General features: G+C 42.0%; 1 protein-coding gene across 4 annotated transcripts in view; it reads right to left on the bottom strand.

Annotated features, from left to right (window-relative positions):
* PIR (pirin) overlaps window positions 1–15,690 on the bottom strand; it is a 723,908-nt gene that overhangs the window by 543,485 nt on the left and 164,733 nt on the right. For all 4 annotated transcript variants that reach the window (XM_044073077.1, XM_044073074.1, XM_044073075.1 and 1 more), the window contains one exon: window positions 3,294–3,500. In XM_044073077.1, coding sequence (XP_043929012.1) covers window positions 3,294–3,500 — 207 coding nt within the window. The remainder of the gene's footprint in view (window positions 1–3,293; window positions 3,501–15,690) is intronic.

Genomic DNA, 15,690 nt, shown 5'->3' with positions numbered 1-15,690 from the left:
TTTAGTAGGGAGGGACATTTGTTTAGGAGATAGATAATGCTGTGTATGATCGGTAGTTTGTTATTTCCATCCAGTTTAGTGCCTGTATTCTAGGTGGAAGATTGTCTACAAATCTGACAACTTTGTTATAAAATTGTGCTAGTTTGTTTAGCTGTGCTGATGGGCGGTTGTTTAGCTGTGCTGATGGGAGATTTCTGAGTGTGGAAGGGACATACAGGAGGGTTGGAAGCAAGTAGGCAGCTGCTAGGGTGTTTCTGCTGGTGTCTGTCAGAAATTATTTTGATGTATGGAAGATTCCTAGTTTTTGATTTTTTGCCATTTTACAGAATATGATCTGTATGAGAGGTTGCTATAACACCAGTTTACAGTGACAGTTGAGAGTCTGAGTGACAAGCTTCTCTAGGAGTCTCTGGTGAAGGATGGTATCAAACATTTTGGAGAGGTCCAAGAAAGTAGCAGAGACTATATTGTTTGCATTCCTGTTGAGGTGTATCATATTTAGGAAGCTGAGTAGAGCAGTGGTAGTACTGTAGCCAAGCCAGAAACCATGTTATCTGATGGATAAGAGGTTAGAGTCTGGGAAATAAGTGAGAAGTTGTGAATGAATGAAAACACTTTTCCATGATTTTTGATGGGGGATGGTAACTGGGCGATAACTGGATAGTTCAATGTAAGTTCCACCATTATGGAGTGGCATGTGGCACAGTGGCACAGTGGATAGTATTTCTGCCTCACAGTAAAAGGTTCCCTGGTTCATTTCTTGACTGGGGTGCCTTATATGTGGATTCTGCATATCTGCACCTGTTTGTGTGGGTTTATTCCAGGTGCTCGGTTTCCTCTCACATTCCAAAGACATGCAGTAGGTGGACTGGACACTCTAAATTGTCCATAAGTGTGAGTGAGCATGCATCTGTATGGTAAGGAAGAACAACTGTGGCAGGGGTAGCTACCTGGTGGTGTGCAACTTGGCACTAGAGGAATGTCAGTGTTGAAGTGACACCTCAACCCCACATGCAAAAATGAGAAAATGTTTTTTGAAGGATGGATGGATGAATGATGAGGGACAGCTTCAAGATGGGTGGGGCATTGTATTCCCGAATGGATCTATTCAAGTATAGGCACAGTATAGGTTAGAGAATCTGTTGCCATTCTAATAAACTATTTGGGAAGATTATTTGCAGCAGTGATGTGGTTTTAAATTTGAGCAGGTGCTTTTTGTTAAGAAGATACAGACAGAGGTAAAAGAGAATAATCACGATGCTAAATGTTTGCATGAAGTGTAACTCAATCGCGTAGGTGGTCATCACAAATGTAGAGAGGAAAGAATTGCAAGATATGTTTGATTCTTGGCTGGAGTGCCTTCTCTGTGGAGTCTGCATGTCTTCCTTGTGTTCGCTTGGGTTTCCTCTGGGTGCTCCAGTTTCCTCCTACATTCCAAAGACATGCAGTAGGTGGACTGGACACTCTAAACTGGCCATAGGTTATAATATGTGTGCGAGTGTGTAATATGAAAGAACAGTCATGGCAGGGCTAGGCACCTGGTATTCTGAACCTTTGCTTTAGATGACTGTCACTTTGAAGTGACACCCCGACCCCATGTGTAAAAATGGGAAAAAGGGGTTGTAGATGGATGGATGGATGGATGGATGGATGGATGGATGGATGATGGATGATTGCTTCAAGACATGTGAAACATAGGATTCCTGGCTGTATCCATTTACAAGTATGGATACAGGATAGGTTAGAGAATTTGTGGTCATTCTGATGTATTCTGTGGGAAGATTATTTGCAGCAAGTGATGCACTGTTAAATTTGATCAGGTGTTTTTTGTTATGCAGATAAGGAGAGAGGTAAAAGAGAATCGCCACAATGTTACATTTTTATATTACAGTGCAGGAAGAATCGGCTAGCAATGAAGTATAAATAAGTGCCTTAAATGGTCATCAAAAATGCAGACAGGAAATCTTTATAAAATATATTAAATAGTATTTGAGGAGTCAAGTCTGAAAATATCAGCTGGCTGGTGAAACAAGCCAAGCCATGCCTCCTTTACAGCCACACAATACAACCTGTAAATACAGCGTAACAGTAGTTGCAAAAATATGACTTCTATAAATGTAGAACATCTGACAGCAATTCTTAAAATGAAGCTCATAGAATTCATATACATTAATACCATAAACATCTAAGTTTTATTACTAGCACTTAACTTGAATCCTGTTCACCTACCAGTGTGTGACACCATGCGTACCACAAGTCTGCCATAATATATTATTTATTTATTGGCATTTGTTTACCAGGAAAGTGTGACAGGGAAGAATTGCCTTTTATCAGAGGAGGCTATAATGTTAACTTGTATGATGTTACACTACCTCTGCTCTGAAACCCTAGAAAACATTTTACACTTTGATCAAGCTGGTTAAGACCTCTCTCTCCAGTAAGACCTCTCTGTAGTTGAAAGCTGATCATGATCTTTCAAGCTTATTTCATATCATGACACTCAAGTACATTAAAAATTTGCACTCAAAAGGCAAAAAAAAGTTGAAAGCAAAAATGCGTCTCAGTTTATAACTTCCACAAAACAAAAGATGTGCTATAAAAAGCTAAAAACTCTTAGCTGAAAGACAACTAACAAAAGCCTAAAATAAAGAAAGTAAACAAGTTTCTGCACATATAACACAAAAGTGCATTATACAAAAAGAAGTCTAATCTGAAAAGTTTTATCAGCATGGTTGTACTTATATCCAAGAATTTGCCTATCAAAACAACTGAAATATCCAGTTTACAAAGGTCTTCAAGTAATTATACTACATGCTGTTCAAATGTGACAGAAAGGCAGGTATGACCCACCCTTTATGAATCCACTACACTCTCTGTTGGGAGGTTGGTATAATGGTTAAGGTGTTTATCTTCCAAACAAAAGGTGCAGAGTTTGATTCTCACATGGGGTAATTGGCTAGGCTTAAAATGACCCACAAGGGCAGTTAGGCTACTATGAATCTATACTTCTACCTATAGTTCTTTACTATAATGTTTATTCTGACATCTTGCTCTAACCATAAACCTTCAGTGTGTGTAGCTCAAGAAGTGGTCAACTCCAACCCTCAAGGATCAGTACTGCCCTTCTCACACAGGACATGCATTTAAATGTTTTGATATTTTACTAGATTTTGCCATTATTTTCCCTTAGTTAGAAATCCATATGTAAAGAAATAATGCACATAGGTTAAGAGGTATGTGAATTACTTACCAGCCTTAACAAACATAATTAAAATATGGAATGCAATGATTACCTTAACACCAAGAGCTTCCCCTGAGATAACAGCCACAGTGACACCATTTTTGGAAGGTTTTGGCACTTCTTTGTTTTTCAGTTCCTGATATTGGGGTTCCACCATTTTATCTGAACTGCGTAGATTAATCCATAGCTGTAGACCATGACCTGGTTCATCTGAACCAGGCATCTCTGCATGAATCACACCTCGTCCTGCTGTCATCCACTGCAATCACAAAAGAAAAAGAAAAAAAATATGCCAGTGACTGTTTGGGCACTGATGCAGAGTAGATTGTTTCACAGTATACTAATTCCTGTGGGAAAGTTTTCTTTGTTATTCTAACAATCTATTTATTAATTTATTATGATTTATTAATCTATTATTATTATCCACTGCGCTGGATAGTAACATTCCTACTTACTGATATTTCAGCAAAACAGAAAAGTGATACTTTTGTTTTAAATATCTGATAAAGCAGACAGGAGTACAAGCAAAAACAATATAGCATGGGAAATGGTACATGGAAGGTAGCAGAAAAACAAAGCAACAGGAAAGCAGTGCAAGAAATACTGAAATGTACACACATTACATTGAGACATTTTCAAAATGGACTTTATCTGCAAATGAGACAATTGTAGTAGCCTTTCTTTGTTGCTCTGAAGTAGCAACTGTGTTGGGAAAAATCTCCGTACCAATTTATATGACCCCCTTGACTTATGATGGCTTTAGGTTCCTTTAATTAAAGTGTGGGTTCACTGCCGCAGCACCCCCTGAAGTCAAACTAGATATTCCTCAAATGAAATACGATTTTATTATGAAAATTAAGATATAAACTTTATGTGAAAAAAAATCTCTTACTTTTGAAGTATGCAGTTAAGTATGAAACTTCCAAAGGCACATGTACAAGGGGGCATGCCATAGGATAAAAATGATCCAAGTCAGAAATCATTCTAAGTATCTTTAACTGTACACGGTACTCATATATCAGTGCAACAGCTCGCATCTAATTCACAACAACAAGCCCAGATTGAGTCAAACATAGTATTCAGGAAACTGTAAGCAGACCCTACTCCTAAGTATGCAAATAAGTGCTACCATGATTTGTAAAACAAAGCTCTGAAGTGATGAAATCGCTGCAGGACAGCTTTACACAATTAACGTTTTCCTGAAAAAAAAAGGTAATGCAGGCAGGTACTCCTTATGATAAATGTCCCTACAACTTACTGAAGAGTGCCTGATGGGCCTCTTAATGGTAAAATACTGTACAGTTAGTCAACCAGATTAGGCTTGCCTGTTGTCTTCCTTTCCTGACCAACAAAAAAATTAAACTGGAAATAACAGCTGTAAGACTTATATAACATAACTGTAGATGACTAATGTTTACTCATATTCACAGTGCTGGATGTGTAATCTATCAATCACAAACCACCCAAGATTGCTAAAAAACGCTCCATATAAGTGATGGAAAATAGTCTCTATACTGCAGCTTTCTATATACCATCCCTCTTTTGCAGGCATTATAACTAAAACCAGACACAGCAACACCTAGATAAATGCTGGACAGAAATATAAACATCAAAAAGGGATTACTCCAAAGACAGAAGTTTAACAGACCAGTCCCCATCACCACAAAGCTATGATGGCATATCTCGGGACAAACAGCATATCACTTTATTGTCTGACAAAAACTTCACTAACACATCCAGTTATTTCTACTCTAGTGGATTAGGGTGGTACTACCAAGCAAGATGGCTGCTTAGCCTACGAGCTCCGTTCAGCTAACCCTAGTAAAAGGAATCACTTCATAGTCTATGGATGTAAATGTGAGCTAAACTTTATGCTCTCATGGTGGATAATCATGACATCCAAGTTAAACGATTCAGTAATTATAATGACTATAACCTTTAGTACAAAAGGGTATACGGTCCCACAGGCACAGGCAGGGAAGTATATGCTGACACAGCATGGTAGAAATCAAGGTGGTATGGGTTATGAATTCTATTATGGCAGAGAAGCCGGATGCAAAAACACTTTGACAGCACAAGCAGAGCAACAACATTAGATGGAGAAATTGTAATGCAAGATAAAGTCACTTCAAGTGGAAACTGTACAGCAGTACAATTAATGCATGGTCACAATTCACTGAGCTTGAGTGACTTTTACTTAAAATGGATGACACTAAAAAGGCAAAGCACACAACTTAAGACTCAAGAGGTTAAGGTTGAGGGCAGTGACTAATTTGAAATCTCAGTTCTTCTCTATAACCTAGTAAAATTTCACATCTACATTGCTTACACTGTAGAAAATTGTACATAATCCCTGTAAATAAAGGTAATTATCATTACAGTTAGAATTCTACAATTTGTCAAGTTTGCGATTTAATCTGAATCTGTAAGCAAGGTCAGAACATCTGGATGTAAACTGTATATCAATACCTTACATGTAAATTTCATCAGTTAGAGATGCTTATGTCAAAGGTGCTTAACACTTGTTCTGATTACAACTCTATGCATGCTAATATTATATTAATGTTAAGACACGTAACTCTTGTAGCTTGTAATTCTACTGACCTGTTGAGCTTTTCAACCTGAGACTGCTGTAAAAGGACTCTTGGCCCAGCCAAACTACTCCAGTCAACAAAGGAATAAATAAATAAATAAAAATAAACTGTGTGTGATATAAATTTAATTACTGGGTGGTAAAATGTTCCCTATCCCATTAAGACTGAAATAGCTCATCAAATTACAGGGAGACAGTTTGGCTTTTGAGGACACTCAATTACAGAATATAATACAAGCTTTTGCTTTGAAAGTGCAAATGCTTGGTCAACCGCCTTTAATGATGTAAGGGTCAGAATGAAGTTGTCTGAAAGCAATTTGTTACAGCTCAATTACTACAGAAAGTACATGGTTTAATGAATGATGCTCATAAAATGGGAGGGAGGTGAAAGTAAAAAAATAAGTTATGTACTCACCATAACGTTCTATCTGAGTAGTTATACTTCATTTTTCTGCAACCTGTGGGTATTCGGATCCATACTGGATCCGAGCTGGCAACTTTACAAGCATCTGCTCCGAGCTCCAAGCCCCTCCCCCTTGCCCATAACACACCACCATCTCCTACCTTCCCTCAGATCAAGTTTGCTGCAACCCAAACCAATCAGCAACTCAAACTAGAAGAAACCATACATGATCATCACATGAGAAGGTTCGGGGGAAGGAGGGTGGAAAGGTTGTAGAAAAATGAAGTATAACTACTCAGATGGAACGTTATGGTGAATACATAACTTCTTTATCTGAAGTAGTTAACTTCATTTTTATCTTCAACCTGTGGGACAGAGTCCCCAGCTACTCAAACCCCTGGAAGAGCATCCTTCGGCTCTGCAGTCCTCAGGGATATCCTTCCATGAGGGTCTTCCAGGGGTTTGAGTAGCTGGGGACTCTGTCCCACAGGTTGAAGATAAAATGAAGTTAACTACTTCAGATAAAGAAGTTATGTATTCACCATAACGTTCCATCTGAGTAGTTAGATCTGAGTCATAAATCCAACTTATAATCAAAAAATGAAGGTATGTGACTTAGCCCAAGTTGCTGCTGCACAAATGTCATCCAATGACACCCTAGACCAGAAAGCAACAGACGCTGCCATTGATCTGGTAGAGTGAGATTTAACAGGACCAGGTGGAGACAAGCCTTTGTCTTTGTAAATTTGCAAAATACATAGTGTAATCCATCTAGCTAAAGAAACTTTGGAGATGGCCTTACCCAAAAAGGGCTTAGAAAAGGACACAAATAACTGGTCAGATTTACAGAAGTGCTTTATTCTGTGTAAAAAAAAATGAAGTTGTCTATGAACATCTAGCAAATGCAGTTTATATTCACCCTTGTTCTGAAAATATGTGAAGAAACCGGCAGATTAATTGTTTGATTAATGTTTGATTCAGAAGCCACTTTTGGTAAGAAAAAAGGGTTTGTGCAGAGAGAAACCCTGTCCTTATGGAAGATCAAGTAAGGCAGCATGGCAGACAAGGCCTGAAGCTCAGAAACCCAGCTAGCCAACGTAATGGCCACTATGGAAGGCTGTCTTCCAGGATAAGAACTTTAAAGCCGCTGATGCTGCAGGTTCAAAGGGGGAGCAACTAAGTCCTGAAGAACCAAGGTAAGGTCCCAAGGAGGAACAGGGTTCTTAACTGGAGGGTGCAAAAGAAAAGTGCCTTTAAGAAAAGCCTTACACAATCTAGAAGAGGCCAGGGCATTCCTGTTCTTGTCGACATGAAAATTTGAAATAGCTGCCAGTTGCACTTTCACAGTGGAAGAACTGGCCCCTTGCTGAAAAATGTTGGCTGAGAAATCCAGTACTGCAGATACAGAGGCCGTAAAAGGATCCAGCTTTCTCTGAGATGCCCAAACAGAAAATTGTTTCCATTTACTGCGGTAAATCTTCCTAGTGGAAGACTTATGAGCCACTACTAGAATAGTTTTCAATGAAAATGAAAGACCGGGAGTCCTGGCAATTAAGGGAACTGAAGCAACCAAGCTGTCAGCTTGAGGCTGTCCAGCTTGAGCGAACAGGTGCCGAAGGATGAGAAATAAGATCTGGGCAGGGATCAAGAAGCCAAGGAAGAGCTAGAACATGAGACCAGAGGAAGGGGAACCAAACCTGATGAGGCCAGAACGGGACAATGAGGATCAACTTGCACCCCAGTCGCCAAGCCTTCTGAAGAAACTTCGAAATGAGTGGTAATGGGGATAGGAATACAGGAGGCTGGGAGGCCAAGCATGGACTAGAGTATCTCTGGGGGGGTCCCCTGGTGAGGGAATCAGAGCAAAGAACTCGTTGCACTTCGCGTTGGAAGGAGATGCAAAGAGATCGCAGCAAGGCTGTCCCCACGCAAGGAAGATCTCCTCCGCTATTGACTGCTTCAGAGACCACTTGTATGGCATTAGAATAGCCCGACCCAATTTGTCCTCTAAAATGTTGGAGTGTCCCGGGATGTGCGTTGCAATCAGAAACTGGCTGGTGGAGATTGCCCACTCCCAAACTCTCATGGCCTCGCGACACAGAGAGTAAGATCTGGTTCCTCCTTGTTTGTTGATGTACCAGACAACCGACATGTTGTCTGACTGAAATGCAATAGCCCCCAGAGGAAGAACAGTATGGAAGGCCTGCAATGCTAAAAGTACTGCTCTCATCTCCAGAATACTGATGTGCAATATGGTCTCGATCTGGGACCACGTGCCTTGGACCGTTCTCCTCAAATAATGCCCCCCCCACCTGAACTGGGAGGCGTCCGTGGTCACTGTGGCTTGGGCTGTGGATGGAAAAAAAGGGGTGTCCCACTACAATCTCCAGAGACTGGACCCACCAGAAAAGTGACGCCCTGCAGGTTTTGCTGATGTGAATTGGATATTCCATGGGGAAATCCAGCCAAGACCACTGTACTGCTAGAGTCCATTGTAGAACATGCATGAGAAGACATGCACAGGGGAGGATAGAAATTGCTGCAGCCATAGAGCCCAAGGGTCTGAGAACATCCACCGCCTTTGGTAACCTGGGGCCAAGAATCAGTGATACATGAGCCCTTAGACTCTAGACCCTGTTTAGAGTTAGGTAGACTTTCAATTGAAGGGTGTCCAGCCATGCCCGATAAAGTCCAGGATCTGTACCGGATTCAAGAGGGACTTGGGAACATTGACCGTAATCCCTAACAGGGCTGCAAGATGCAGGAAAAAGTCTCTGGCTTGGCAAAGAAGACACTTGATGGAAGCAGCTAGGAGCCAATCGTCTAAGTAAGGGAATACCTGAATCCCCTGAAGCCTCAGGTGAGCCACTACCACTGCCATTAACTTGGTAAACACCTTGGGGGCTGTGGTGAGACCGAAGGGTAGTGCTCGGAACTGGAAATGACTGGCTCCCATTCGGAAGTGAAGGAATCTCCTGGAGCTTCTGTGAATCTTGATATGGTAGTAAGTGTCCTGGAGGTCTATCGAATACATCCAGTCGCATTCTCAAAGATAAGGTAGAATGGACTGTCGGGTGACCATCCGGAACTTCTGTTTGGCAACAGCCAGGTTTAAGGTTGACAGGTCCAAAATGGGTCTGAGGTCCCCCGTTTTTTTTGGCACTAAAAAGAACTTGGAGTAAATGCCTGACCCAGACTGATCGGGGGGAACTGTTTCAATGGCTAGTTTTTGAAGCAGCTTGGAAACCTCTAGCACTGCCATCTCCCTTTGAGAGGGTGGAACATCTGGGAGGTATTTTGGTTGAATTGGAGGGGCAACAAATGGGATGGTGTAACCTCTGGATATTATTTAACGCACCCAATGATCTGCAGTTATGGACTCCCATGCCATTGGGTGCAATGATAATCTTCTCGGAGTAGGACAGTTGGGCAACCCCTCAGGGCTGCTGCGTGGGCCTGTCCAAGAAGGACTCCCTAAACACAAAGTTCCTCGGACCCCCTCTGCCTCTGGGCCAGCATCTGTCATGTCCCCCTCTGCCTCTAGGGGATGAGTTGTCCTGAGAGTCTCAGGAAAACTGCGATTTCTGGAACCACATCTTCTTTTGCCCTCTCTGATTCCTGGAAAAGGATCGTTGAGGGCTAGAGAAGCGGATTCCAATGGCAGACAAAGTGTTCCCATCTTTCTCACTCTGGAAATGGTGTCACGTATGGTCTTCCCAAAGAGAAGAACCATCGAAGGGAGCATTCGTAAAAGAAGCCTTGAAGGGGCCCGCAAACTGACACAGTCTGAGCCAAGCATGTTACCACATAGCAACGCTGGTCCCAGCCACCCTAGCTGCTCCTTTCGTAGCATGAGAAATGAGGCACATCGACGTGTTTGACACTGATTTCAGAGTAGACATCTAGGTGGATAATAGACACTTGCCTCCTGTGACAAAGACTCTGGGGGAAACTCAGATAACTCAGTGACTAGGTCTAGCTGCAGTTGTATTACGTGTGCCAAGTAGTTCAGTGCTCGGATGGAAAACGTCGCTGAAGAATACACTCACTTCCCAAATCGATCCACTGTCCTGGATTCCTTATCCGGAGGGTGGACAGAGGAACTCTCTTGAGCCAGTTCCCTCTTGGTGGCTGCTGCAACCACCATAGCATCCACAGGGGATCCCTTATACCATGCCTGTCTGTCAGAGGGTGGAGGGACAATTTTGTCCTGGTGCTTAGGTGTCGGCTCTATGGTGTCAGGCTCCTTCCATGCCCACGTGGTGATAAGATCCACTAAAGGATCCGCTGGTGGGGACACCCAGGAAGCAGATGGGCCTGCGCCACAAGCCTCCAGGAATACTGATTCATCCATAGAAGGTTTTGGGGCTGACCAACCTCCCCTCTAGCAGAGGATCTCCATGATGTCTCCAAAGGAGACATCCTCATGATGTGACCTGGGGGAACCTTCTCCTTCATCTAAATCAGTGTCTTTGGTAAGGGACTCAGGGGAGTCCAAGTGCCGCCCTTTGCACATGTGCTTACGATGACCCTCCTCAGTGGGACTCTCTGAAGAGGGCTTGTGAACCATGGGCGGGGGGGGGGTTCTTCCAGGGGAACCGCCTGGGGCTTCTCTAGCATGGGCTGTCCCTGAGACAAGATGAAGGGAGTAGTAACCGAATCAAAAGAAAGTCTGGGCAGAATCCAAGGAAATAGGCTGGGGTCTCGATCCTTGGGAGAGAATCCTCTTCACCACATTGAATGCTAATGGAGAGCATACCTCCTTAGAGCCCAACAAGGAGGAAGCTCTCCCCGGGTCCGTCATGAGGATCGGAGCCGAGGCTAGGGTAGCCAGAGCTCCGAAGGAACAGCTTGGATCCGACAATGTTGGAGCCGAAGACACATCCATCCCCTCAGGTCTGACTCCCCATCCTCAGCTCCAAGAGCCACTCAGATCCGAGCTAGTCAGATCCGAGGAACTCGAAATCACCGGAGTTGAGGTTAGAGGAACCATCAGCACCGAATCCCCAGCTCCAAAGATCCTCGGATCCATATACCCCAAAACCGCAGGCTGGATCAGGGAAGGAGAAATCGTGTGAAAGAACGGCATGGAGGTCCCCCCACCAGAGGGAGAGGGGCCTGGCAAGACTCCCATCTGGATTTGGGTCCAAATGAATTTCCTCATCATCCTGTCCATATACATTTCAGAAAGACTCTGAGTCAAGCGTGAGGAAGTGACTGACTCGGATCTGGCTGGTTACTGGGAGGATCTAGAGGAAGGCCTCGGCTCAGTCAGCTCCGGGGAAAATCTGGGGGAGTGGAGCCGAGGAGAATCAGGTCTGGAGACCTTAGAAGGTGGGCTAGGGAAGGACTCCAGATCTGGAGACCATTTACGGGGCCTATCCCCTTTCTTTTCTCTGTCTCTCCCTCTCGCCGCATCTTTGTGTCTGTCCTTTTTATCTCTCCCTTTGGTAACATCCCCTTCAGCAGGTATAGCTTGAGGGTGAGCCCCAGTCTGAAGGGGGGTTGGGCGGGTGTTGTAGAAGCCGAGGCCATAGCAGAAGAATCCAAGGTAGATGCTGGAAGCAAGGCCTTTTGCCACAAGTTTGGCCTTTCTATCTTTAAGGGCCCTTGGATTAAACCCTGCACAAATGCTGCACTGGATGGACAAATGTGCTATGCCCAAGCAAACAACACACAGAGTGTGGCCATCTGCTTGTGAAAGCTTATGGCCATACTCTGTGCATTTTTTAAAGGTAGGTTTTGGTTGTTCAGACATCCCAAAAACAAACAACAACCACACCCAAACACACTACCTGACCATGCACACACTAAGGGAAGGGATGGGCCTACACAAAAATAAACTCACAGTATCTAGAAACTTTTTTTTTTTTTTTTTTTGACAAAAAAACAACAAACTAGCATTGGGGGAGAAAAAGGGAACTAACCGAGAAAAACTCTCTCTAAACAACCCCAAAAAGCACTTACAGTAAACTCTAAAGCTCAGAGCTGCAGAGATCACGATGCTGATGCATGAAGTGGCAAACGAGATCTGAGGAAAGGTAGGAGATGGTGGTGTGTTATGGGTAAGGGGAGGAGCTTGGAACTTGGAGCAGATGCTTGTAAAGTTACCGGCTCGGATCCGATATGGATCCAAATACCCACAGGTTGAAGATAAAATGAAGTTAACTACTTCAGATCTGTTTTAATCCTATAGTCATTCTGATACAAGGAAAGTTAAGGAGCTTTGTTTCAAGGATGAATTGAGTTGGAAGGCATTCATAAATAATTTCCTGAGTCACACCACTATACATTGCAGAAATGGTTAAAAAAAAGGATGGGAACCATGAATCACCAAATCACCAAGGAAACACTATTTTCAGACCTATTACATTTGAAGGAGTCTGGAACAAAGCAAAAAAAAAAAAAATCATCAAGCAATACTCCACCTAAATTTTTAACAGGCAAAACTGAATTGAAGAGACAGTGAATGTATAATTCCTCTTACTCCTACTGAAGGGATCACCAATAAACCTTAGACCCATGGATTGGGTTTTACTTATAACAGCAAACTATCCAGACTCAGTAAAAGCAAACTTTACAACCTACTCATGCTGGAAGACAGAGTCATTCCCTAACTTCAAATGGTTTGCTCATTCAGTGAGCACAGGTATATCAACTGTGGGGACCGTGCCTAATGACACATTATGAGTAGAGGCTTTATTTAGTACATTAATTCTGATAGTCTCAGGTAGAAGTATCATGAACAGGTTAAAGAGAAGGGGTGTTAATACTGTTCTCTCTACTTCATGGAAATTCTTGGAACAAAAGTTCAGCGAGGGTGGACTGCCACCATTTACGCCCCTTAATCAGATTATAGCAGACGAGCTATGCCATTTGCTAGTGAGCCATGGTTCCTCTGGCAAATTTGTAAAGGACATATCAAATGTAAGAATGCCTTTCAATTATCAGTTCAAATCAGAAGACTGAGGATGAGGTAGTGCCTTACTGAACTTGTTCCACAGTGCTGCAGTATAAGGAAAGGGTCTCAGGACTATGTTTATGCTGAGTTGAAAAAAGCTGGTTGGGCTCTGGGGCTGTCAAGACAAGGCAGGCTTTTGAATGTATTTCAGATAAGGATTCTGTGGATAACAAAATCGCTGGATAGCAAGCTGCTGCACAGCTTTAATACCAATTAAAGCCCCATATAGCCTGAAGAGCAATCATATGACTCTAGCAACACAGAACATTCTGCATAGATACATTTCACATCAACTATTTTTGCAAAATGAATCCATGGAATTGAAACAGTTTGCTAGAGCTGTAGAAACAATGAGGCTTCTTACATCCAAATGAACAGGGATTAGTGGGTGGAGTTACCTTCACAAGGACTACTTGCATATCCTGCCTTTGGGGAAAGCCATACTTTCTGCTAGGCCAAGGAAATCAGAAAAGTCTAGTTTATATATATATATATATATATATATATATATATATACATACACGCAAACACACACACACACACACACACACACACACATATATATATATATATATATATATATATATTGGGTCTATATTATGTGATTGAATGATTAGGTGATCGAACACCTAAACATCGACCATGTAATATCGAAAGCAAAAAACAGCGAACGGCCAATTTAACGCAGGGAAAGATTTTCCTTGGCTGTTCGCTGGATTTTGCTGTTTTCTCCACTGTAGAGCGATCTCGGAGTTGATATATTTAGTTAGGTGGGGTGTGAGGGATACAGCCCCCCACATCGGGGGGTGTGGTAGGTGAAGCCCCCCACTTAGTTTGGCTGTAAAGTAAATTTTTTTTTGGCCGACAGTAATGTTTCCTGGCAGTGTTCGGTATTTTGCAGTTCGATATTACGTGGTTGATGTTTAGGTGTTCGATCACCTAATCATTTGATCATGTAATATAGACCCATATACATATATATCTATATATATCTATATATATATAGATAGATAGATGGATAGATACACAGGTATACAGTGCCACAGCATACAAGGATGGAGCCCCACTTGTGACCCAGATAACCAGAATTTGATTAGCAGTTACAGCAATGTAGTAAATGCGGGGGTGCTTTTTGTTGGCTGGCCCATTAAGGGAGGAAGTGCATCCTTTCTGCCTACAAATGGATATTCATACAAATACAGAGAAAGCCCTTTCCTTAGGCACTGTTAGACTCATAGAAGTGAAAGGATAACATTAGCTTTATTTATCATTTCACTTCTTTTATTCTTTGATTCTAATAATGCCTAAGCAGGGAGCTTTGTGTGTGTGTGTGTGTGTGTGTGTGTGTGTGTGTGTGTGTGTGTGTGTGTGTGTGTGTGTGTGTGTGTGTGTGTGTGTCTCTGAAATTTGATCTAATCGCTATGCTGGAAGTTTCGTAGCCAAAAGGATAAGGCTTATTAGGGAGGAAAACTACTGCTCCATCTGTTCAGAGGCACTTGTTGGACTAGTGGCATTGACACCAGCATGGTATGCTAGAGGTCTTGGGTTTGGGTCCCAAATGAGAGGTAGCAATATCTTGACTTCAGTTAGCCAACCAAATCTTGTAACTCACTCTGCACTAAATGCAAAAGTTTAATACCATCATTTGAAAAACTGGGAATATAAGCACTCTTTAAATTGTTGAGGCAAGAAAAACCTATCGGTATCATCCTCAATCAATAAAAAGGAATCATTGGCAGAAAAATACAAATATTCAATACCATTGTTAACTTCCACCATACTAGAAACTCTACTAGGACTAGCCCAATACATGTTTTTTTTTTCAAAATACTCTGCTGAACATAACATTTTAAAAAGTTTGAAGTAGTCAATATATAATCTGTAAAACTACAAAAAAATGTAAGAACAAATTCAGTTCCTAAATTAGGCACAGGCAACCGCACATATGTTAAACGAATGCCAGAGATATTTAGAACATCATCACTTTGTTCATCACTCATATTATCCAAGACAATCCATTCCAAAGAAGGAAGTCTGCTAACTACATCATAACAATTATAATTTACCTGTTGTGTCTCTTTTTCAGTTTAAAATATTACCTTAGCCTCCAAAATTAAATTGCTGCGTGTAGCCTCATTGTGAACAAAACTGTCTTCCAAGTTGTTAATTTCCATCTCACCCTGACTTATTTTAACTTCTAGAGCTATAATTCAGTGCTGATAAGTTCATTAGCTGCACCAGTCTGGAATAAGATATCAAATCAATATATGAATAGGTTGAGAACTATATTGCCTACAGTAAGAGAACATATGAAGTGGGTGCAAGAGACAGAAAAGTGAGCATATAATATAAAGTCTTATTTCAGAGGATTCAAACCAGGAGAAAAAGTACATTTGTACCGCCCCATAAGTTCCTCGTTAAGCAGCAAGTACATTCTGGAACTGTAGAGAAAGTAAATGACCTGAATTAGAACGTAGGAGAGCTGAGATAAA

The sequence above is a fragment of the Protopterus annectens genome, chromosome 5.part1 (genome assembly GCF_019279795.1).
Source record: "Protopterus annectens isolate FY-2018-M chromosome 5.part1, PAN1.0, whole genome shotgun sequence".
NCBI lineage: Eukaryota > Metazoa > Chordata > Ceratodontiformes > Protopteridae > Protopterus > Protopterus annectens.
The sequence above is the reverse complement of the archived record's forward strand: the minus strand, read 5'-3'. Positions and strand labels throughout refer to the sequence as shown.